Source organism: Canis lupus, chromosome 1 (assembly GCF_003254725.2).
Source record: "Canis lupus dingo isolate Sandy chromosome 1, ASM325472v2, whole genome shotgun sequence".
NCBI classification, from domain to species: Eukaryota; Metazoa; Chordata; class Mammalia; order Carnivora; family Canidae; genus Canis; species Canis lupus.
In genome coordinates this window covers 18079249-18105620 of record NC_064243.1, presented here as the reverse complement: position 1 = coordinate 18105620, position 26372 = coordinate 18079249, and the positions used below count along the sequence as shown (strand labels likewise).

The window sequence follows — 26372 nt, the reverse complement described above, 5'->3', positions numbered from 1 at the left end:
TAGGCTTTTTGCAGTGAAGCTCCTGGACCCAAATCCTGTCCTGCTCTCTCACTTAGGGCTTTGGGATTTTGAGCAAGTTCCATACCTTACCAGGCCTCAGTTTCTCTGCAAAACAGAGGCTAGGACAGCCCTTCCAACACAGAGTACAAGAATTCAAGGAAGTAACAAGGCAAGCACATGGCCATCTAAGGTTATACCTATTATTCTAATTTAAATTGCTCTATCTTAAGAGGACTGGGTGTTGGTTGGGAGAGAGAAAGATCATTTGCCACATTGTTATCGATGCGAGTAACATCGCATTTTCCTTGCTAGAAGGAAGGAAGGAAAATAGCTCACTTATCACATAGCAGCATCTTCAATTATTTATTTATTTATTTATTTATTTATTTATTTATTTATTTATTTATTTATTTAATTTTCACCTTCCATTTTTAGTGTTTGTGTCTACACAGGCCTGTTTCAAAGGCCCCTCTTGATAAGAGGACCATCCTATACTATCAAGCCAGTGGATTTCATATTCTACTAAATCTGTTCGGTATCCATGTCTCCCTCACGCTTCCTCTCACTCCCTGCATCCCCGACCCCCACCTGGACACACTCAGGCTCTTAGCTTCACGAAGCCTTCCTGAGGAAATCCCAGCAGATGAGACTGTTTTCCAAATCCAATGCTTGATGCAAAGAATCTGATAAAACCAAGTGGCTATGCTATCCTTTGTAGCCTGCACATCAGGTGCTAAAGGCTGATACTCTGGTACCCAGAGGGTGTAGAGTTCCTTTGATTATAACAGCAGTTTCTAGAAAGGTGAAATTAACACTCTCCAGATAAGTGAATCCTTTGCCACGATTGAGAAAAAGACTCAGGAAAAGATTAGGCCTTTTGCCCACAAAAAAAAACAGTTTGCAAAAATAATTAATTGAGGAACTACGAACAAAATATTAATACAAATAAATAACATTCTTGAGGAAATCAAGCATCTGAATAAAAAACCAAGGGCAAGCACACACATAAAAAATAGAACTTTAAGGAACAAATAATTCTAAAGTGAAGGTTTTAATTGTATTCATTTCAGGGAAACCAGTTCTAACATTCACACCAGGATGAAGTAGAATTTTTAAAAAATATAGAATTAAACTATTTCCGTTTGCTTCCTTTCCCTGTTCGTTTAACACCAGGGAGCTGGTTCTGTACGAGGCATTATTCCCTTACTTGCAGACCCCTGAGGTTAATATAACAACTTGCAAGATTACACATGTCCACGACTTCAATGTTACTGAGTCATCATAATTCAAAACAGATTTAAGATATCAAAGGGCATTACCTGTAAGATAAGAAGGATCAGGAAATAGAAATTGGCTGCTCTCTTAAACTGTTCAAACAAATTCATTGGTAGAAAGGAAAATGCATTATACTTGTATGTTTTAATTGCATTATTCTGTTGGAAAAAGAAAAAGAAAAAAGCAAAGTCATTCTACGTGAGGTCACACATTTATCCCAGTGCATACACACCTGCAAAAATCCCTAAAGCCTGATGGCCTACAGTGACACAGGGACATCGGCCAGAAAGACACTAAGATTTCCTTTATGCTTTTAATTCTAACCAGGCCTCCATGACTCCTTAGAGGCTTAGGACAGAGACAGTAACAAGAACCAGACATTTCCCGTCAAAAGGTCTCTGTGGCAAATTTGGCTGTGACCCAGTGGATGCTGCTGGCAGATTCCTTGACTCCTCGGGGCCTCTTAGAAAATGGGGCAAAGAGAGATGTCAACACGGACCGCAAAGCTGGAAGAGGAGGATCCTTTTACTTAAAGAGGGATGGAGGCTGCTGTGTAAAGTGTTGCATTGTGTGCCCCCAAAGATATGGTCAAATCGTAATCCTGGGGCCTAATCCCAGGACTGCCATCTTCTTTGGGAATGGGGTCTTTGCAGAGGTAACTGAGTTACAGTGAAGTCACACTGGATTAATAGGGGCCCTGGATCCAATGACTGCTGTCCTTAGAAGAGGAGGACAACTGGACACAGACACAGAAACCCATAGGGACAAGGCCATGTGAAGATGTAGCCAGGGACTGGAGGGACGCATCTACAAGCCAAGGAACACCAAGGACTGTCAGCAACCTCCAGAAGCTGGGGGAGAAGCTTGGAACAGACCCGCCCTCAGGCCCTCCAGAAGGAACTAACCCTTCTGACACCTTGATTTTGGACTTCTGGCCCCTAAAATGTAAGAGAATGAATTTCTGTTGGCTTAGACCAGCCCATTTGCGGCTCTGCTGTAGTTGTCCTAGCCAACTAAGAGATACATTATGACATGCAAGCACACACTTGACAGGGACCATTTCTCACACAATATTCTAAAGGTAATAAGGATTTTTGAGGTAAAAATATCTTCAAAGTCTCTAAATCTATCATAGGCAGAGAAGGGGGAGAGAGGTATTAAGACTCCTTTCAAATTCTTTTTTTTTTTTTTTTTGTTTAAGATTTTATTTATTTATTCACTAGAGACACACAGAGAGAGGCAGAGACACAGGCAGAGGGAGAAGCAGGCCCTGCAGGAAGCCTCATGCAGATGCTCAACCACTGGGCCACCTAGGCGTCCCCTCCTTTCAAATTCTTATCACTTTCAAACATAAGGCTTCTGTGACATTATTATAAATTCTTATATAAAACATTAAGAGAGCTCTGTGCATACATAGGGACAATTCCAATCTACGTAATTTTGTTTGGGTCTGTGTCAAGCCACCCCCTTCATGAAAACTAATGTGATGAATAAAAACGATATTCTATAGAACTGACAATGATTATCAAAGGCCCAGGCCAGGGATTATCTGGAACGTGGGGAGGGGGTCTCATGAAGCTGGTAAGCATAAAGGCTACCAGAAAAAAACTGGCTTTTGCTAAAGATGATTTAGAAAATTAAAAGCAGGGCAGCCCGGGTGGCTTAGCGGCTTAGCACCGCCTTCAGTCCAGGGAGTGATCCTGGAGACCCGGGATCGAGTCCCACATCAGGCTCCCTGCAGGAGCCTGCTTCTCCCTCTGCCTGTGTCTCTGCCTCTCTCTCTCTCTCTCTCTGTGTGTCTCTTATGAATAAATAAATTAAAAATCTTTAAAAGAAAAAAAGTTAAAAGCAACTTACCGCATACTTGCTCTCCTTAATACAAAAGAACTTAGTGTTCATAAAGTGAGGCTGTTCGTGGAAGCTTCGATCATTAGCTTTGACTTGCCACGTACAATCTTTTAAAAAAGAAAGAGAAAAAAGACTGTCAAGCAGAAAATTAGCAATATATGGTTATGGGCTGAATTGCATCCTTCCTGGGTTCATCTGTTAAAGTCCGAACTCCCGCTCCGTGCCATGGAATATGATCTTATTTGGAAACCGGGTTCTTGCAGATGTGATCAAGTTAATGTGAGGTCATTAGAGTGGCCCCCAACCCAGTATGACTGATGACTTTCTAAAACAAAGTAAATTTGCACACAGATACGCATAATGGGAAGACGAGACAAAGTCACAGGGGAAACATGGCCACCTAGAAGCCAACGGGTGAGGTCTGGAACAGACCCTTCCTTCCCTTACAGCCTCCATAGGAACCAACCTTGCCCACACATTTTTTTTTTTTTAAGATTTTATTTATTTATTTTAGAGAGGGAAAGAAAAAGAGCTTGAGTGGAGGGACAGAAAAGGAGGGAGAGGGAGAGAATCTCAAGCTGGCTTAGCACTAAGCACAAAGCCCAACACTGGGCTCGATCCCACAACCCTGAGATCATGACCTGAGCCAAAACCAAGGGTTAGACACTCAACCAACTGAGCCACCCAGGCACCCCCCTGCCTACACCTTGACTGCAGACTTCTAGGCTCCAGATCTGTGAGATAATAAGTTTCTGCTGTTGAAGCCATCCAGTTTGTGACACTTGGTTACAGCAACCCTTGTCAACTCATGGACATGTCATAATTTGGCCAACTATTCACAGAACATGGGAGTTCTAAAAGAGTAATCCTCGGTTAAACAGGACCCAAGCAAAATGCCAGAGCCCAGGAAGGTCACAGCTAAATTAAATCAAGTTATTGTTTTCAAACTCATCTACTTGGTTTGTAAAGTCTATAACCCATTAAATATTTAGTGAATGGGTAAATCAAAGAAAAAGGCCACCACCAGCTAATTCAGCACTTTTGGGTCCTGATCACAGATCAGCGCACACGGACTTACCTTATGCACTTAGGACTGAGTGGACTCGTCCATTCAATCGACATGTCCAAATTCCAGGGAACTTGAGAAAGTCCACAGCATCTCTACTGCTGGGGGGACCATTTCTCACGCAGTAGGTGCCTCATGAAACCCTTCTGCCTAGCCACCCCCGACCGCCCAGTACTAACTCTTTCTAACCTGATTCTCCTTGGGGTTCTTCTGTCCCATGATGCTATATAGCTCAATAGCTGACATTTGTTCAGTGTTTACTATGTATAAGGCCTCATGCCAAGTAATCCAGTTTCTCTGTCCACTTCGCTTTACTGACTGGGTCTTCTTTTGTGACCAATGCTCCAAACCGTCCTGAGAAGTCTCCCCATGAGCTGATGTGGGAGGGTTGCTTATGAGCATAGGGTTGACCTTTCCATCAGGAAAGGTGGAAGCCAAGTATCAGGCTGTGCTTGGTTTTGTAACAGGAAGGCATAAGCATGCTGCTGCTATGAAGGCTCAAGACAAGGATATCATCAATTAGGAAGGAAAGTTCAGGAAGCACCTCTTTGGCATCAGGTTCTCCACAGACTCGTGTTTGCATGTGCACACCGGATGAACTTCCTTTGTAGGATTTACATGAATGGGTAAACACGGTTTTGATAGGCCCCTCTCTCCCCTGCCACCTGGTAAGGGAGGGATATTAATAACTGATGGGACTCAACTATTTCTGGAGATGGGAACATATTAAAGAACATTTACAAGTAAAGAGTTCTGAAGTTATCCATCTTATACAATATCAAAATAAAGACATACTTTTGAAAATACTGTATTTCATTTTTTTAAATGATTCATTTTCTAGACCTTTCCCTCATAGGAAGTACAGATAATACTGCAAAAGGGACAAGTGTGAACTAATGAAGAATGCAAATAACTAACCTTGTTACTTTTTAAAAAAACACAATCCTATTACTGAAAATTCCTCTTGCATCGTTTTGGCTGCCATTCATTGGGTCATCATAATGATTGTGTCATTACAAATAGAACTGCTCCCAGCCTCTTACTAGCTGAGGTGCAAATTTATCAAATGGGAGAAATTAAATTAAATGGAACTATAAGACAACTCATAAGCACTGTTGCGATGTGCATTACCTGTTACACAATCAGAGTATACTGCACCCAATCAGAACATTTCCTTCCCACTCACATAGGAGGTCTAAATAAAAGTAGGTTAAAAAGGATATCTTATAGGGTAATCTCAAATCCTTTCTATGTTATGGTCATTTGAAAATATACGTGCTTTTAATGGTTTACTTCAGCTCGCAGATGATTTGTGACACACCTCCTGCTACCAGTATTCCAGAACTTCACTGAGCTGCTGTTCTAAAATTCAAGAATCCTGAGAAGGAAAATAGACAGGACTCCTCAAGAAACAAGAAAAGGCCAAGGGGAAGGGATAAAAATATGAATCTCAGAAAAACTCGAGAGGAAAAAAATAAGTTGCCTGGTTAGTTCATGAGCTGGATTCTTTGGTTCCCACTGTGGCTCTTTTTTGTTTCAATTTTTTTACTTAAATTCAATTTAGTTGGGGTGCCTGGGTGGCTCAGTGGTTGCGCACTGGCCATCGGCTCAGGGCGTGATCATCGGATCCTGGGATCAAGTCCCATATGGGGCTCCCGGGGGAAGCCTACTTCTCCCTCTGCCTGTTGTGTCTCTGCTTCTCTCTCTGTGTGTGTCTCATGAGTAAATAAAATCTTTTTTAAAAATTCAATTTAGTTACCATGTAGTGTATTATTAGTTTCAGGGGTAGAATTTAGTGACTCATTAGTCGCATACAACACCCAGCGCTCATTATATCACGTGCCCTCCTTAATGTCCATACCCAGTGACCCCATCCCTCCACCTCCCTCACCTCCAGGGAACCTCGGTTTGCTTGAAATTTCCCTCATAATTAAGTCCCCCAGCCAGTGGTTCCTCTGTCTGTCCCGCGCTACATCTCATCCCCAGCCCACGTGGATGTAGATGCCTCCGACAGAAAGTGGTACCTGACCTCAAGCAGGGGCAGGGAAGGGTCTACCGGAAATGACCTTGGTCTCTCAATTCTGCACTGTGATAACACAGTGGGGAGGCTGGAGAGAGTATCCAGTATGTCTTTATCTGCAACATGCTGACCTTAACCACAGGAATTTTCTAGTTAATTTTAGAAATCTGATTGCAGTCAAATAATCAATAACCCCATTTCCAACAAGGTTCCTTGTTTGGCATAATTCAGATAAATCAGAGGCCAAACCAATTGATGTCTTCTGATTCTCCTCTAAGTGTCATGCTAATTGCTTGAGGAATATTTCAAGCAGAGACCATTAAAAAAAGTGAAAACAGTGTTCTGTGGTCAAATACATTTGTAAAACACAGCATGTAGTACTGCATCCCTCTTTTGGACATTCAAAGGACTACTGGTATATTAAAGGCTCTGAGAAGAAATTTATTTAATTTTATTTAATTCAGGCTTTTCAAAATTAATGTGACCACAGGCACATTTTTAAAAAATCATGGAACACCTACTAACATGGTTTGAGAAATGCTGTGCTAAAGCACATGCCTTTAGGATGGGCAGCAAAACAGCACTTGGAAATATTTGTCTTTCTGATCAAACATTTACTAATTACTCACTTGGAACAGAAAACTTTACTAGACATTTGGACCAGTAGGCTAATTTACAGAAAAAGAAGATCTCTTGTCCCATTTTCTAGAATGAAAATACTAAGAAAAGAGAAGAAATAATAAATTTACCAGCAAAAAATGCACATATGACCCTTTGGTAAAAAGCTATGAAGAAATCAACTAACAGCGTTGCATAAAACCATCAGTGCATATGTCCAGATACGTATTTGACATCAGCTAGATATGGCCCCAAATCATCCCCAAATTTGGTAAATGTGTATTCAATACATCTAAACATTGTTACATGATGTTCAGAGTGCTCCCACTGTCACCCAAACCTTTGATCACTGCCATCTGGAAAAGAAAGTAAGCTTCCCCTGGCCCCTCTCATCCTTACAGCCAGTTCTGAATTCTTGCTGACAAACATGCCAACAACCAAACAGCTACACAGGTTGGTATGAACTACAACAATCCAGCAGAGCAAAAAGATCAAAAGTTGAACATCAAAAAGAAAAACCAACAAACCACAGAAGAGAGAAATGAGTAAAGGACACGAAGAGACATTTTATACAAAGGGAAGTTCAAATGGCTAAATATGTGAAACAATACTCAAGTTCTTAAAAAAAAGTGCAGTTCTTCGGGGAGATTATTTTTAGCATATAATGCTAAAACTATTTTTAGCATATAATGACAAAATACTGGCAAAGAGGAAAGATTCTGATGACACACTGGTTTGAAAAGAGAATGGAGAGTCAGGCCCTCTTACATGGTCTCTGTGGACGGTAAAGAGTACATCTGTCGATTTTAACACAAACACATGCACACACACACACATGCACTAGCTGACGCGGCAATCCCACTTCTAGGAATTTGCCCCCCACGGATATATTCAGACACAGGATAAATGACATGTCTCAGCGTTATGCAGTGCAGCCCTGTTATCAGGAAGATCAGAAACAACCCAAATGCCACCACAAGCAGCTGGTTAAACATCTACACAATAAGTCTATCCAGTCTGCAAAAAAGAATAAGGCAGCTGGGGCGTCTGGGTGGCTCAGTAGGTTAAGAGTCTGATTTCAGCTCAGGTCATGATCTCGGGGTCCAGGGATCCAGCCCTGCGTTGGGCTCCCTGCTCAGCAGGGAGTCTGCTTCTCCCTCTGCCTCCGCCCCTCCCCCTGTTCATGTTCTCTTTCATATAAACAAAAGAAGAAGAAAGAAGAAGAAGAAGAAGGAAGAAGAAGAAGGAAGAAGGAAGAAGAAGAAGAAAGCAGCTGTCCGTGTACTCCTAAAGATCTCCAAACTACACTAAGGGGCCAAAGCAGGTGTTGTCGTTACTGTGCTTTCAGCTACGGGACACACAGAAGTAATGCAAAATAGGGATGCATGCAAATTCACGTGCTGGCACAGGTTATGTTTATGTATCTGTAGGTATACAAGGATGTGCATTTGTTTTTTTTGTTTTTTTTAAGGATGTGCATTTATAAGTATTCTTTTCACATATAAGTGTGTGTATATCTCCAGAAGGATGTTTGAAACACTGACATTAGTTTCTTTCTGGGAAAGGACACCGCACGGCTGAAGGACAAAGAGGGCAAGGAAGGAGACTTCATCTTCACTGTCCCCTCCTAGAACTAGACCTATAGGTATGTATCACCTTCTAAAACAACATGCTTACAATTCAATTCCTTCCCTCTATAGGTTTACATATAAAGCCAATGTGTAAGTTGCTTGATTTTCTTACGGTCATTACACAATTCTATTTACTATTTTATTTTATTTTATTTTATTTATTTTTAAGATTTTATTTATTTATTCATGAGAGATACAGAGAGAGAAAGAGAGAGAGAGGCAGAGAGAGAAGCAGGCTCCATGTAGGGAGCCTGCCGTGGGACTTGATCCGGGTTCTCCAGGATCACGCCCAGGGCGAAAGGCGCTTAACTGCTGAGCCACCCAGGGATTCCCATCTATTTACTATTTTTAAAAATATTTTTCTAGGGACGCCTGGGTGGCACAGGGGTTGAGCATCTGACTTTGGCTCAGGGCGTGATCCCGGAGTCCTGGGATCAAGTCCCATATCGGGCTCCGGGCATGGAGCCTGCTTCTCCCTTTAACTATGTCTCTGCCCCTCTCTCTGTGTCTCTCATGAATAAATAAAATCTTTTTTTTTAAGATTTATTCATTCATTCATGATAGAGAGAGAGAGAGAGAGAGAGAGAGAGAGAGAGAGAGGCAGAAACACAGGAGGAGGGAGAAGCAGGCTCCATGCCAGGAGTCTGATGTGGGACTTGATCCTGGGACTCCAGGATCGCACCCTGGGCCAAAGGCAGGCACCAAACCGCTGAGCCACCCAGGGATCCTGAACAAATAAAATCTTAAAAAAAATTTTTTTTTCTAAAGGCAGTGGGATGACAGGTGGGAATAAATCAAGTGAGAACAACATAGGAAAAGACAGAAGTCTATGGGGTCATGGGTTCTGACGCCCAGCCAAGCCACAGGGCTTCAGGACAGGAGTGGCACGGAGGGATCATAGTTTGCCCCGGTCACACTCGCAGCAGGGAGCAGGATGGATATGAAGGGAACACATCGGAGGCCAGAAGACCACTGCAAGCATCAAAGGGAGAGTAGATATGAGCCTGAGCCAGACCTAAGGGACTGAAAAGGGAGAGAAGCCAGATTCAAGAACAACTGAACTGAAGCCAGATTCAAGAACAACTGAAGGACAACTGTCTGAATGTGGGCCAGAAAGAATGAGAAATCAAAACGAAATCAAAATGAGAGAAAGGTGACCCCGGGATGCCAGCTTGGGTGACTGGGTGGACAGAGGTGCCATGGACGAGCTAGAGGATACAGAGGTAGAAGTCTAGCTGGGGGGACTGGTGAGCTGAAGATACCTCTAGAATGTGTGGGGGGAAGGACCATCCGAGAGCCACAGAAACAGATCTGGACTCCAGATGGAAGTTGAGGGCAGAGAGATACAGATCACAAGGTGCTGGACGTGCAGATGTGGGTTGAAACCAGGAGCGGGAATGGACCACGTAGGAAATGAGGTGGAGGAAACAGAGCTAAGAGTAGATATTTAAGTAGGAGGAATCCAGGAAAGAGACTACAAGGAGGAATCAGGAGAACTCGTGTTACAAAGTGAGAGCTCCATGAGCCACAGCAAGCAGAGCTGTGCCAGGTAAGCAGGGACAAAAGGTGCCCAGTGATTTGGTGATCAGAGTCCCGCTGGTAGCCTTCTAGAAATAAGAGAATTTTCTTCTGCATAAGAAACTAAAGGGGGGCTGGGCTCACTGGGGGGTGGTTTCAGGACAGAGAGCCTGAAGGAGGAGGAACAGAGGAAGAGAGCGGTGATGGCTGGAGTGCAGGAGGCTGGGGTGCAGGAGGTGGCTGGCCAGGCTCCTCGTCCCAGGTGAGGGGCACAGAAGGATGAGTGAGGGTTTGCACAGCCTGGAGTGTCTCAGTGTGTGGAGATGAGGTGGCTGCAAGTGGGCGCCCTCAGAGGAGCAGGGACAGTTTGAACAGCTCTCGAGAAGAGGAGAAAGGCACTAACTACGGGCAGGCAGGAGGTTGGCGTCAACAACCCATCACGTCCATCTGCCTGTTTGTGTGGCGTTGGTAGCATTCAGCTCTGTTGCTCCCTTAGTCTACCCCATCGCCCTCCCCCCTCCAAAAAGAACTCAAAAATGGATAGAATGAAAGCAAAGCAAAAAGCCAAATGCTGCTGCTTGCTTATGAAAACACATACACGCAACGTTGCCCCTTGTTCTTGGCACTTGCTACACAGAGTGTGGACAAGCTGCATCACCAAACACCCAGTTAGAAACACAGAATCCCAGCCCCGTGGCACCAGAATGGCATCTTAACAAGATCCCAGATGGATTCCTATGCACCTGGACTGTGAGACGAGTTGCTTCCAACGTTACTGGAATCCCCAAGAGGGGCTTTTATGGCCCCCGATGCTCAGGATTCCAGCTCCAGGGATTTCTACTTTAGTCTGGGCGGAGCCCAGTGAAGGTCCCAAGTGATCCTAATTTGCAGGCAAAGTTGCCGTCTACTGCTCAAGGACAGCATTTGCTCTCAGCCTTTTCCTGCCTCCAACCTGCCCGAGGGGTACAAGCCCTCCCCAGAGCCCTCCCTTACCCCTGAAGCAACACGGCCCAGGGTTTGAGCAAGGCAGGACTTCGGGTTTTGGACGGTCTTCAGAAATAAATGTCTCTCTCCCTCAGAGAACCATTATTCCCAGACCTCATGTGCGTGCTCATCACCTTGTTACCAGATTCTGACTGGCTGGTTTGGGAGGAGCCCAGGGCTCTGCATTTAATTAGCACCAGGTGAGGCTGGCTGAGAGACCTCACTCTGAGGAGCAGGTGCAGTAGAGGAGTCAGACGATTGTCCTCACGTAAGGCTGAACCTGGTGGGATTCACCTTATTTTTTAAAAAGATTTATTTATTTGAGAGAGAGAGAGCACAAGCGCTAGGGGAGAGAAGCAGACTCCCCACTGAGCAGGGAACCCGACAGGGGGCTCCATCCCAGAACCCCAAGATCATGAGCTGAAGTCTGACGCTTAATGGCCTGAGCCAACCAGGCGCCCCAGAATTCATTTTAAAATATGGATCGACCCCCCTTGTCTCACTCTTAGACCTACCCTATCAGCATCTCCAAGGACTGAGCCCAGGCACCTATGGAGTTTAATAGCGCCCCACAAGATTCTCTTGGGACAGCAGGGTCCAGAAGCCCCAGTCGGTGCAAGTGTCTTCCTAAGGGAACATCGAGCATAAAAAACCGACTTTAGAGAATCAGGTTTCAAACTGGCACTAAGAAAAACCACCACCACGTAGGTCTCTATGACCAAGAGCTTCTTGCTGGACGTTCAGTCATAAATGACATTACTCAAAAGCAATTCTATAAACTGAGATAACACAGTCTCATCACCTCCTCCCCCATCACAACTCACTCAGCCAGAAACAGCCCCACACGTTGTTCATTTTACAAGCTGACAGCACCTGGGGTATTCATAAAGCTCAAGTGGTAGAAGGCAGCCCACAGCTTCCTAGACACAAAAAGTAAGTAGCCACAAAGTGGAATTTCCACATGGAGTATGTGTCAAAAAGTCAAAATCCACTCGAGTGGAAACTACAGCTCCCCAGCATGTTTCATGGATTTCCTATGACTTACATATCTCAATGAGCTAATCTGTTTTTTGACCCCAGGTAAAAATTAATTTATGGATGCTCTAGAAATCCACATCCTTAATTCCAGATTCTTCTTGGAAGATAGCACTTTCATCAGGTAGCCAGCTGACCTCGTTTTGTTGACGCCACACCCAATCCAAAATCACGCCGCGCAAGGACAACTTCCTCCATATATGTCCTTGATGAATCGAACATTCCATTTTGAACACTGCCAACCGTTGATCATTTCACCCCAGAATGGAATTTTGAACAACAGAAGTCTGAGTTGGAGAAGAGTTTTAAAGAAATGCAGTTTGGGAGCACTTGGCTGGCTCAGTCGGTAGAACATGTGACTCTTGGATCTCAGGGTTATAAGTTCAAGATCCATGTTGGACCTAGAGCTTACTTTAAAAGAAAGAGAAAGAGAGAGAGAGAGAGAGAGAGAGAGAGAGAGAGAGAGAGAGAGATAAATGACATTGGTGCCTCTGTGTGAATTGGCTCCAATTTCAAAGCTGTAGAAGCAGAATTAGTTCTCATACACAGTGGTCACATGTCTTTGCTAAGCTCAAGCGCAAGAAGGTATGAAACCAGGCAGGTGTGTGGGCGAGGAGCCCAGGTGCTGGGGGACAGCTGTGCCGTGTGGGGGGGGTATGTGCCCTTATGGAAGGGGTGGCGAGTACACACTGGAGAGACTCCTCTCCTAAAGCCATTACCTGTTGTCACCCTCTCCCTAAGAACATGCCACTTACATGGGTGCAGCAAAACCCAGAGGTCAACCAACGCCTCTCACTGGGATGGCAGCCTGGGGACTGCAGCTCAGTGCTAGCTATGACCTCGTGGTTAAGAATCTGAAATGCTACCATTTCCCGGCAACAAAGAAGAGGCTCTATTCCAGGTCATTTCTTACTATATATATTTTTTATTTTTAATTTTTTTCAACTGCCAGGTAGCCAGCAACACAAGTGGCTGTCCTACCGATACCCCTAACTAGTGAGGTTCAAAACAACAACCCTCTCTCTTCGACCTCCAAAGGTCAACCCTCTCCCCCCCCCCCCCCCCGCCTTATATCATCCCTACAAAAGGCTCCGTTATCCACGGAGGCAGAAAGCACTTTCCAAAGGTGGCTGCAAGAGTATCTCCCAACCTGCAATGTGACCTTCTTACCCCTCATCAACAAATGGCATCTAATTTCCCCTCCCTTGAATCAGCTTCAGTGACTCTTGTAACCAAGGGATGCTGAGTACAAGTGATGCTGCCTCAATTCTGCAGCCAGCTCCTGCTCTGATCTTGATCTTTCGGGATGCTAGTTCTTCAGACCCCACCCCACCCCGTAGGACACTCCCATGGCAGCCCAGTGCCATGCGGGCAGAAGCCCAAGCCATGCAGAGATGCTTCCATCTATGGACCCAATTGCATCTTTGAGTTACCCAAAGGTGCCAGATATGAGTGAAGCAGCTTCCAGAGGATTCCAGGCCCCAGTGGTTTAAATCACCTCAGGTCTTCACAGCTGAGGGCCTAGACATCCTAGGGCAGAAACAAACCACTCCTGCCATGTCCTGTCTAAATTCCTGAGTCATCTGTGAACATGATGATGATTTTATGCCAATAAGTTGGGGAGGTTTTCATGCAGCAATAGATCCCTGGAATATCCACGGGGACGCCCAAGCCAGCAGTTACTTCTCTTGACCCTCAGATCTAATGGGATTTATGAACGTCAACCCCCTGACATCGATCGTGATCTGTCGCCCTTCTCTCCATCCTGACCATCATGCTTTAGGCCCTGACCGGTTTTTACTTGGATTGCTGTCTACTCCCTTCTCCCTTCTCTTGCCAACATGAGATTTCTCAAATAAACCCATGTACCGGGCATATTTATGGAGTGCCTTTTATGTGCTTTGCATGGGATGAACATGGCCCCGAGGCTCATGAAGCCGCCAGTCTAGTGGGAGTCACACTGTCACTCAAGGACGTAATCCTAAGTGCCCTGAGGGGTATGAAGGAAAGCACAAGGTGCTCATCCAACGGGGCTCTGCTTCAGGCTGGGCTGGGGCACACAGAAGACTTGGCAACTCCACTGATTGCTGAAGGGTGAGAAGGAGCCCCCCACAGGGAAGGGGCTGCCCTAGGCATCGGGAAAGTCAGGGGTTGGGGCACCTGGGGGGCTCAGGTCCTGGATCAAACCCCACATCAGGCTCCCTGCTCAGCAGGGGGCCTGCTTCTCCCTCTCCCTCTGCCTGCAGCTCCCCCTGCTTGTGTTCTCTCTCTGTCAAATAAATAAATAAAGTCTTTTTCTAAAAACAAAAACAAAAAAAAAAAAAAGGGAAAGTCACAGGCTGGGGTGAGGGTGTGTGTGCACGAACCAGAAACTGAGGGTAGGACTGGGTGAAGGTGCACAGTGAATAAGGCCGGACACCAGCAGCAGGCAGCCGGGAGAGGACAACAGAACCAGGTTCCGTGGGCCTGAGCAGCCAGGGGCGGAGCTGGAGCCCGATCCCAAGAGCAGGGAAGTCATCTTCCCCGAGGAAGACTGGACGGGGAGGAGCAAGCGGCCATGGAGCAGCCATGGGGGGAGGAGGCTCCTGCCCGTCTCACGCTTTCGGCCTACGCTGCATTTGGGGCTCTCTGGGGCCTTCAGGAGCAGCCTGTTGCCCCACTCACCACCTAGGCTCCAAAACGGACTCACTGTGCCCTGAACGTGGGCTCAGCCTAGAGCACCCTGTTCCTGATTCCCCTCTCACACTCACTGAGCACTGGGCTCAGGTGTCCGCACCTCCAGGAAGCCTTCCTTGACCCGGGCAGGCCGCCGGGGGCTCCCCTGACTCCCTATCCAGCCCTGTGCTGACCCCCTGATGCGCGCAGCCACGGGTCCCCGCAACCCACTGGCCACTGTACCTGGTGCCCTGACGCCCGCGTGGCACAGGACCCATTAGATGGAAGACAGGGCAACAGAGAGCCAGTCACCCGGCCTCTGATCACGCTGTGGCAGCTGCCGGAAAGGGGGTGAGTTGGCCCGAGTGACCCCACAACAGCCGCGTTCCTTGGTCTCCCCCCGCACTGCAGGCGGGCTGCCTTGCTCGTGGTCCCTGATCCAGGACCCTCCGGCCCCTCTGCCCTCTCCCCCGGGGCTCCCCCCACCTCCCACCCGCAGCTCAAGCGTGCCAGCCCTCGGAGCAGGACACAGAGGTCAACCCATTACAAGACCGAGTCACCGCGTGAGTGGGGCTCTTTGGCTTGGCCCCTGTGGTTTTCCCGTGTGCATGCCTCAACTCTTCCAGAACACGAGCTCCCCGCTTCCTCTGTCTGGAGACATTTCTGCCCTGAGCTCCTGCGGGGGCGCTGAGCTACCCGAGGCCAGGTGCAACGCTTCACCTGAGAAGTCACTGGGGCCTGGGAAAGCAGGCGGGTGGCAGCGGCTTGAGTGACCAGAGGTCTGCAAACGAAAAGGCTGAAGAGGGCTGTGTTCATGGGAAAGGCTTACAGGATGGCAGGGGCCGGGGTGACCCTAAATCACCCCAAGTTTCCTCGATCTGTGGGCACACTCATTGCTGGGAAAGCAAACTGTTCTGGATCCCATCCATCTCTCCAAACATTCATCGTATTTGGATTTGGGGACAGAAGGAGCTGTTTAAAAGAATGAGTCCATGGGTGCCTGGGTGGCTCAGCGGTTGAGCACCTGCCTTTGGCCCAGGGCGTGATCCCAGAGTCCTGGGATTGAGTCCCACATCGGGTTCCCTGCAGGGAGCCTGCTTCTCCCTCTGCCTATGTCTCTGCCTCTCTGTCTCTCATGAATAAATAAATAAAATCTTTAAAAATAAATAGATAGATATAGATAGATAAAAGAATGAATCCACAGCTTCAGCCTGTGGAATGTCCAGGAGAATCTGAGCACCCCTGAGTAGAGGGGTCAAGAAAGTGGTCCAGTGATGGAAAGATGAGAGGAGATGATGGGGAAGGGTGGACACTTTCAGTGTGATGTGAAAGACCTTAAGGGAGGAACTGGCTGCAGGGGGCTGAGGGTAAGAGCACTGACTGAGCACTTGCCCTGTGCCTGAACCTGATTGAAACTCTTTACATCTATTTTCCGATTTAATCTTCGCAACTACCCAATGAAGTAGGCACCGATATTATGCCCATTTCCCAGGTGGGCACACTGAGGCATAGAGAGGGGCCGTCCTCCCTCCTCCCCAGCATGTACCTGGTCCGTGAGAGCCACAGAGGTGAGGCAGGTGAGCAGGTTAAAGGGAGTCCGCTCGCCGAAGGAAGGCCCGGGGAGAGAAGGCAGTACGAAGGGGGATGTAAACATTGTCCAGAGGAAGGACAGACAGGAGGAGTGCTGGGACAAGAGGGCGTTGCCACCTCCCGAGCTATTACAAAGGTCAGGCGCTCCGGGGAGACCAGGTTGGAGTGTGACGGCTGACAGTGCTTCATGCTCAGGGTGGAGGGGCACCTGGGGAGGGGACGAGCCCAGGGGACTGGGAGGGGGTGTTGCTCTAGGATTGCATTTCCAGAAGCTTGGCCATGAGAACAGGAGGCAGGGCACCAGCCAGGGGCAGGGGCAGGAATGTGCTGCAGGCCGTGGAGCCTGGGGAGGCGGAGAGGGGGTCCACGGGGTCCACAGGGCAGTGTGGCCGGGGAGGCAGGAGACCGCCTTCCCCTCCATCCCCAGCTCACAAGGAAGAGCCAGGGTGCACCCAGGAACCTCTCCCGAGCACTTATGTATTCCCAGGGACTTCACCTCGAGATCGGTCCAGAATTACTCAAGGAGTTGGCCAAGGGGACACCAGAATGGTGGGATGGAAAAAAAAAAAGCAAATTAAAAAACCCCACAGCATTTTAGAGTCGAGGAGTTTTAGGAACCTATGGTTGAATAAAATTAAACCGCTTTCTTAAATGCCTAAGCTTCTTGGATCCTTTTAAGCTAATGGACAACCTTAACCTCCAGGAAGTTCAAGGGGGTGCCTGGGTGGCTCAGTGGTTGAGCGTCTGCCTTTGGCTCAGGTCGTGATCCCGGGGTCCTGGGATTGAGTCCCGCATTGGGCTCCCTGCATGGAGCCTGCCTCTCTCTCTCTGTGTCTCTAATGAATAAATAAGTAAATAACCAAAAAAAAAAAAAAAAGATAAAAAGAAGAAGAAGAAGAAGAGATTCAAGAATTCTGAGTTTTCGGTCTCAGGGGCCACAGGTCTTGGTGCCCTGGAGCATTAGCCAAAAGCTGTGTTTCCCAGAATGCACTCTGGGAAATGATGCTCTCATGTACTCATCAGGACATGAGGGTTCAGCCCGTAGGAGGCGGGGAAATTCCCATTTGTTTTTGCCAATCCTTGTTCAAAGCAAATGAAGGATTAAATTATTTAGTAGAATCTGCCGGATTCTCTCCTCTGTGGCACGTTCTAACAGCATCTACTAAGTTTACTGACGTTCTCCCAGCACACAGTTAAATAAAGGTCCTTCAGCTGAAAAGCACTCATGGTACGTTTCTCGAAACACCTGCTTAACTGACTTGGGCTGGGGCATCTTTAAAAAACCAACTTCATGCACTAAGATGATACTTTCAAAGAACTGATGGTGGTTCGTACACTTCTAGGCCTGCTCTGTTGTGATGGGCACTGGCCCCCGGCATTCCTCAGGCCGACAGCACTTCACAGACTGACTCATGCTCTGGTTTCTTTCTTTCTTTCTTTCTTTCTTTCTTTCTTTCTTTCTTTCTTTCTTTCTTCTTTCTTTTTTTTTTTTAAAGATTTTATTTATTTATTCATGGGACACACACACACACACACACACACACACACACACAGAGAGGCAGAGACTTAAGCAGAGGAAGAAGCAGGCTCCATGCAGGGAGCCCGACGTGGGACTCGATCCTGGGTCTCCAGGATCATGCCCTGATCTGAAGTCAGGCGCTTAACCACTGAGCCATCCAGGCATCCCCATGCTCTGGTTTCTAAACAACTGAATTCCTTTTTTTTTTTTTTTTTTTAAGATTTTATTCATTGATTCATGAGACACACACACACACACACACACACACAGAGGCAGAGACACAGGCAGAGGGAGAAGCAGGCTCCATGCAGGACCTCGATGGGGAACTCTATCCTGGGACTCCAGGATCATGACCTGAGACGAAGGCAGAAGGCAGATGCTCAACTGCTGGGCCACCCGGGTGCCCTTAAAGAACTGAATTCTTTGAAGAAAACTGTCCTTCAGATCAAATGTCAAGACAGAGGATGGTTAAAATGAAGAGTCAGAAGGACACAATCTTAATTGGGGAAATGGCCAAGTGGGAATATGCAAAAAGAAATGAACAAGGGAGGAGGAGGGTGTGGAGGAAAAAAAGGGGGGGAGGGAGGACGGGGAGCAGATCTGCAGTGAGGCATGCAGGGCACAGCGGGAATGCAGGGGGAGAGGCTCAAGCACTTACTGAGTGTCCTCTGTGTGTCTGGGAAGGGCAGGTGGAGGTGTTAGAATAATAATATTTTCCAAAGTCACAAGCAAGGTCATTTGACAGGAATTTTAAGAAATAAGAACCCCCGGGGGGGTGCCTGGCTGGCTCAGTCCACAGAGCGGGCAACTCTTGATCTTGGGGTCGTGTGTTTGAGCCTCAGGCTGGGTGTAGAGATTACTTAAAAATAAAATCTTAAAAAAAAAGATGGGGGACACCTGGGTGGCTCAGTGGTTGAGCATCTGCCTTTGGCTCAGGTCATGATCCCGGGGTCCTGGGATCGAGTCCTGCATCAGACTCACAGCAGGGATCCTGCTTCTCCCTTTGCCTGTGTCTCTGCCTCTCTCTCTCTGTGTCTCTTGTGAATAAGTAAAATCTTAAAAAAAAAAAAAAAAGTGTGTTGGGAGCACCTGGGTGGCTCAACTGGTTAAGTGTCTGCCTTTGGCTCAGGTCATGATCTCGGGGTCCTGGGATCAAGCCCTGTGTTGTGCTTCCTGCTTAGGAGGGAGAAGCAGACTCATACTTACTCTCTGCTGCCTTTCAAAAAAAAAAAAAATCTTTGAAGGAAAGAAAGAATGAATGAAGCACTTGACTCCCCTAAAACTATTACCCACAATTGGACATGACTATGAGGAGGCAAGATTGAGTCTGGGCTCCCTGGAGACCTTGATTCTATAAGGAAGATGACTTGCAAACTGAATGATCAGGAAAGGGCTCTGAGCACCAGGATGTGAAGGCGGACTGGAAAAAACCAGAGGTGAGAGTTTCCACCCACTACGTGCTTCCCCGACGTTTCTGCAGGCACCCAACCCCAGGCCTGGGTTGTTCTGGACCGCGCATCTTATAGCGTGGCACCTGGCACCAACAGCTCAGTTCACCTTGAACCCCACTAAGCCGGCTCTCCGCCAACTCATCAGATACCCGCATAGGATAGCGATTCCGAGATTGTGCTAGCAAACTGAGAGGTTCAGTGGGGGAAAGAATGAGGAAGAAACATGGTATTCACCACTGGCCCAGTCAGCTGCAACTCCTTGGCTGACCTGTCAGGCTACCTCGGCTTGATCGCCCTTCGAGCAACATCCAGTCCGGACCTGTTATGCAGAGGCCACATTCCTGTCCAGATTGGCAGTGTTTCCATTTTAATTCAGCCCAATTATCATGATTTTAGTATCTTCTGCTTCCAGACAGAAAGCCCTAAGCTTAACACTCGATAGCTTGAAATTATGCCCAGAAATCCACAGCAAGTTCTGGTCATCCTAAATGTTGCATACAGAGAAACCGAGGATAGCAAACAGCATACATGGGTCGACGGCCTGCCAGGTGTCGGAGCCCACTGCAGGCTGAGGCCCGTCTGGACACGTGCCCTTGCCCAAGGAAAAGCTCCCCACACAGGAGAGCTGGAGAGCGACAGCCTCCGGCCCTAGCAGGAGGAATCCTCCCCTAAGCGGCATTTCACACCTGTTGCTCTTCCTACAGGTGAAAATGGTTTGAAAAAGAAAAAAAAATTAAAAAAAAACAAAACAAAACAAAACAAAACAACCCTCACATCAACCAAGGAGCAGAAGCCAGGAGGAAAGATGAGGGAAGCAGGGAGGGACACAAGGTAAGCAGACTTTGGGGGACTTGCAAGGACAGAGGGGTAGTGACGGGGACCTTGGAGAAGAATAACCAGAGGTTACTCTGCCCGAGGCTGTGGAGGCAGCATCCAGAGAGTCAGAAGCAATAATTTACTGGAAATATCTGTAAATGAGAAACTGAAGTTGGTTTGTTGGAATTTGAGGACCAGTGGAAGAAATATTTTCAGCCTGAGATCTGGGGCCCAAGCAGGAAAGGATCGGCTCCCTGGGGGAGCGGGGAGCTACAGGAAAAGCCCACGTGTGCTTGCCAGGGTGGGAGAAGCAGCAGAAAACAAAACGGAAAAGCCACAGGGGAGAGAGCTTCATCAGCCCCAATGACAGACTGGCTCGGGCTATTTTTAGCATTGAGAGCATGTGACGGAGTCCACGTGGCACACAGAGCCTGAAACGGTTGCTGTCTGGCCCCGGCCCCTGGTCCAGACACAGCCCGGAAGCCCCCCGATTCTGGGCAGGTGGCGCCGTCTGCTGCATGTATGACAGGCCCCTCATAGCAGGCGGAGCCCAAACCATCTCACGGTCACAAGTGGCTAAGCAAAAGACATGGTGACTCTAAGCATCCTGGGTGCAGCAACTAGCAAATTCCAAATCAGCAACAACCTGAATTTGCCAATTCGTCTAAACGTGCAACTCCCCACTTCCCATCCTCCGGGCAGACCTTGTCGGGTGGGTCAAGCAGCCCAGCAGGCTGAGGGCCACGAGCGACCAGTTGTCCCAGCCGCATCCTTGGAGAAGGGAGACGCCCCCTGGACCATCTAAGTGGACCGGCCATCCTGTGCACCTGTTGCCGCCGCCCCACAGGGACGGACCCGGACAGGACCCAGCAGCCAGCCCCAGGGAGGTTACCTTTCCGGGGTGGCTCCCGCTGCTCCTCTGCCTCTCTGTTGACTCGGTTCTGTTCTGGCTCAACTGCAGGGCCTTGGTCTTCCAGCTCGTCTTCTGTTTCATCATCACTGTAGGGAACCACCTCGTCATTGGGCTGAGAATCCTCCTCAAAGGTTGTCTCTGAGTCTCTTTCTGAATTCATGCTGCTGGCAAACTGGAGGCACCTGGCTTATAGTAAAGAGAAACCAGGGTGAATTATGACTCATGCCCAGTGTTTGGCTTAATTCTGGCTGCATCCTGTTACGATGCCCTTTTAACAGAACATCATCTCGCTCACAAGCAAATACGTCCCGAAAAGTGACCCAAAGGTTCAAATCATCACGCAAATAAGAACAAAACCATTCATTAGTGATTAAATGCTTTGGTAAGAACAACAACAAAAATGTAGCTGCAAACTCTTTCCTAAAAGCGCGTGCAAATTTAAGCTAGTATTTCAAATTGTGGGTCTCTACCCAGCAAAATAAATTTAACTCATAACCTACATTAAAGTAACATGAAACAGCCGAGAAAATATCAGCGTACAGCAGGCATCCCGAGAGTCAGAATTCCTTGCTGAAACCGTTTGACAAAACCAACACATACACACATTTATTTGCATTGTGGGTCTTAATGCAATTGCATCTCTCACTGTGGGTTGTCGGCAAAGTTTGAGAAACACCGCCGTAGGATACCTGGTTTCTGCTAATGCTGATATTCTGAGACTTTACTCTGTGATACATTTTATTTTTTTTTAAGATTTTATTTATTTATTCATGAGAGACAAAGAGAGAGAGAGAAGCAGAGACACAGGCAGAGGGAGAAGCAGGCTCCATGTGGGGAGCCCGATGTGGGACTCGATCCCGGGACTCCAGGATCACGCCCTGGGCTGAAGGCAGGCGCCAAACAGCTGAGCCACCCAGGGATCCCCTCTGTGATACATTTTAAATATAAGTTTAGGTCCTCACATTTTACTAAGGACTTCCTGGGAGCCCTCCCTAACCTCTCTTCCTACCTACCACCACCCACGCCCTGTAATGTAGGCTTTGTGTGCACACCACTGTTTAAAGTGACTGCAGAAGTGACAAGCACAACCTTAGTTATATAAGGAAAATATTTACACAAAGACCACGGGTTACACGATGACAGACATACAGCCTGGCATTATTTATCTAAACATCACACTGCTGTGTGCTTGACATTGTTAAAAATAGCAGCTCACATTTATTTAGTGTTAACTGCACACCAGGCCCTGCACAAAATGCTGAGAGGCATTGGCTCCTTGAAACTTCCCACACTACCCCGCTGAAGGTATTATTGTCATTCCTGCTCTACAGAGGAGAAAACCAACACTCTTTGAATAACTTGCGCAGTGATTATTAAAATTTTGCAGCAAAGGGGCTCCTGGCCGGCTGAACGGGGAGGGCATGCGACCCTTGATCTCAGGGTCATGGGTTCAAGCCCCAGGTTGGGCGTCTAGCTTACTTAAAAAAAATTTGCAGCAAAAACAATTGCTTTCCTAGGAGAGATCTTCTATATCCTACAGTTTCTTATATGTTTTAATCAGGTCTCAGTTGCCTTGCGTGGAACCACTTGGCTGATTGCATGCTTCGTATCAAATCTAGCATCTTCGACATTTAAATTTGTACAGCCATAACTGAACATGTAAGAAATACTTAATATTTATAGGAGAGGTTTGCTTAAAACAGTAAAACTCAGAAGCAACGTGTGTATCCAGTGATTGGCAACCGTGTAAATAAATTGTGATACCCTCCTATTATGGGACAGTGCACAATTTAGATCATGATTGGAAGAGTTTTTGCTTTTTTTTTTTTAAGATTTATTTATTTGAGAGAGAGAGAGAGAGAGCATGTACGTGCAGAGCAGGACAGGCAGGGGGAGAGAGAATCTCAAGCAAACTCCCAGCTGAGCATGGAGCCCAGCGTGGGCCTCAATCCTACAACTGTGAGATCATGCCCCAGGCAGAAACCAAGAGTCAGATGCTTAACTGACTTGCCACTTAGGTGCCCCGATCAGAAGAATTTTTAACGACATCACAAAAGTCCACACGTGGTAAATTAAGAGGTGAGTTAACAATCCATATGTATAATATAGTCTCAGTTACTCACACATTTAGTCATTTTCCAAAATATCAACAATTGCCAGGCATCATGTGTGCAAAGTGCTCAATTCAGCACTTAGCCTCCAGCAAGTAGCAAGTACCCAATACAGTCCTTCCAGTACAGTAAGTACACACACGTGAAGTCATTGTTGCTGACATGATCTCCATAATTAGAAATAATGTTATTTATAATAACAAATGGAAGGGTGTGGGGATTTTTCCCTTTTAGGTTTTTCCATCTCCCGAAATCTCTTCTAAAATGTACCTGCCCCTGACCAGGAGGTAAAATATTAGACTATCACATGACCAGACTTAAGCATAGGCGAATTCCGTTTTAAAACCTTTTAATTGCAGTGTAAAACATTTTCCTGCTTTCCCAATTTTCTGTGGGCTAGTGAATAACTATTTCTTGGAGTTTAATACATGTTTCATTGGCCTTATTTGTGGTTTTTGTAATATACTGCCACCATTATTTAAATTTAATACATTCTCTTTAAAATTCCCAGACCCTTAAAGGCAAAACTTTCACCAGCAACCTTTCAGAACAAAAGTAATGAAACTGGTTACCATTTATTTGAGCACCTGCTGTGTGTCAAATAGGACCACTGGGTGAGAGAGATAATATTAGTTCATCTTACGGAGAAGGGCTCTCAGGCTCAGCTGCTACGTAGCAGAAGTTAGGACCTAATCTCTCCATCATGGGGACGTATACAATATTAACAAGTCTGGAAGCACCATATAGGAACAGCTTTTTATTATTATATTACGTAACATAAAATAAGCCACTGTGACCATTTTTAGGTGCCCAGGCCAAGAGCATTAAGTGTATCCTAGACCCATTCTGTAAGAGATCATTTTCTCCTCCTCATTATTATTGCCAAGTGTGTCCATGCTGACGTCCCACATTCAGACAGGATTCAGTCCTTCGAGGTTGAGGGACAAGCAGACAAAGGGGAATGGATTCAACAACCACAAGGATGTGATCCAGAATAAGCAAGGCGTTGCATAACCAGCCACCTCAGCATGGGAACATCCACCCCAGGCCAGATGGCGTGGGCTGCTTGGAAGGCAGAGCTCTGAGCTGAGTGGAAGTTCTCTGCGGGGTGTGTGTGTGTGTGTGTGTGTGTGTGTGTGTGTGTGATGCAGACATGCATGGGAATGGTTTAGCTCATCACCTTACCACTACCAAAGAAAAATTAGGAAGAAATAATTCCCTTGAAGCCCTCAGTGACATGAGCAGCTCTCTGGGTGGAAACCATGACACCTCTAAGGCAGGCACTACCTAGAAGATGAATTTGTACCTAGAAGAACGTTGTAATGTCTCTTACCAGCGCGGCCGCACATGGCAGCCATGTGTGCTCTTACTCAACCTTCATTAAGCGCTTGCATGGTGCAGACTACCACACCTAGTACTGGAAACAGACCCTCTGGAGGCTTCCAGGTTATTCACGGGGTACAGGTAAGTACACTGGGCATTAGAGCCACAAGACATAGCAAGGCCAGTCACTTCCACTGCAACACACACGTCCAATCCATTCCCTCCTCTCCGTCTCCATGGCCGCCACCCCTTTTTCAGATTGACATCAACTCTCTCCTGCAACGCTGCAAGGGGACACTAATTGGACTTCCCGTGATCAACTTCCACGTACCCCGCGCGTCTTGGCGCTTTCCTATGTGTTATGGACAGAGCTGTGTCCCCTTAAAAAAAAATCACAGGTTGAGGCCCCAACCACCAATGTGACATGGGAGACAGGGCTTCTAAGAAGGTAATAATGGCTGAGCAATTTTATAAGGGCGGGACCCTATTCCGACAGGTCTGGTGTCCTCATAAGACAAGAAAGAGACATCCGAGAGCTCTCTTTCCATGTGTGCATGGAGGAAAAGCCACAGCAAGATGGTGGCCAACTACAAGCCAAGAAGAGAGGCCCTACCAGAAACTGACCCTGCTGGCACCTCAATCTTGGACTTCCAGCTTTTGGAAATGTGAGCAAATAAAGCCTGGGTGGCTCAGTCAGTTAAGTGTCTGCCTTCAGCTCAGGTCATGATCCCAGGGTCCTGGGATCGAGCCCAGTGTCAGGCTCCCTGCTCAGCGGGGAGCCTGCCTTCTTCCTCTCCTGCTCTTCTGCTTGTGCTCTCTCGCTCTGTCAAATAAATAAATAAAATCTTTAAAAAATAATAACAAATGCTTGTGGTTTAAGCCAGCCAGCCTGTGGCACTTTGCTATGGCAGTCCAAGCAGATTAATACACTATGGTTTTCTACTATACTTTAAAGTAAATCCAAACTTTGCCCCAAGTCTGAGAGGTTTGCACACTTCTAACTTCCTTCTTGCTCACTAATCCTCAGCCCCATGGCCCTGCTTTCAGCTTAAGCAAGTGCGGGCTTTCCCGCCTCAGGGCCTTTGCACATGCTCTTCCTACCGCCTGAAATGCTCTTCTCCCACTTGTCTGCATGTCTACTATTTCTCATTCTTTAGATCAACTCGACTTCAAGAGCCACTTCCACTGATGCTATTGAAGAAGCATCTGCCCTCTTCATCCTGCTACCACTAGCTTCTCAAACACCTCTCTCTCTTCCTGGCACTTACCACAGTTTCTAAATATGCATTTGCTTTTCCTTATCTGTCCTCTGCCTCTCGCACCAGGCCACAAGCTGCACAAGAACAGAGTCCCATCTGTGTGAATACTCCGTGCCTATCGTCCGGTTGCCACACAAAGATCTGGGGAAGGAACAGATTAGCTTTCGGTAAGGCCCTCAAGGACATCTCTGCCATCTCTCCACAGTCCCTCCCCAGCACGCACTGAAAGGCTTCAGACAGCCGCTGGATGAAGGAGGAGAGCTTTGACAGCCATGGTAACAGAACAGGAACTGCCCCGTGCAGAAGCTGCACACCCCGGAGACTCTTCAGGAGTCTCACTGTTCAAGCCCATCCAGAACTTACTGCCTGAGATTTTACTACATACACAGAACTAAAGCAGCCCGAGGTAAGGTAGTGGAGTACGGATGGGGAGCCCCGATCTTCCGTGTTTATCACTATGACCCCAGCATCTGGCAAGTGTCTGCCACACAGGAGACGCTTCTGCCTCTGTCCTGAGGGGGCTCACAGCAACCGACAGCCTGCAGGCCAGACTCAGCCGGCCACCTGTTTTTATAAATCCAGTTTTGTTTTTTTTTTAAGATTTATGTATTTATTTATTTATGAGAGAGAGAGGCAGAGACACAGGAGGAGGGAGAAGCAGGCTCCATCCAGGGAGCCCGACGTGGGACTTGATCCCGGGACTACAGGATCGCACCCTGGGCCATAGGCAGGCACTAAAC

At 47.1% G+C, this 26372-nt stretch overlaps 1 protein-coding gene across 1 annotated transcript in view; it reads right to left on the bottom strand.

The window, feature by feature from the left end:
* The window catches only part of ATP8B1 (ATPase phospholipid transporting 8B1), a 122889-nt gene that overhangs the window by 43321 nt on the left and 53196 nt on the right, over positions 1-26372 (bottom strand). Inside the window, 3 exon segments of the mRNA XM_049111557.1 lie at positions 1320-1433; positions 3133-3230; positions 20919-21125. Coding sequence (XP_048967514.1) covers positions 1320-1433; positions 3133-3230; positions 20919-21099 — 393 coding nt within the window. The 5' untranslated portion in view covers positions 21100-21125.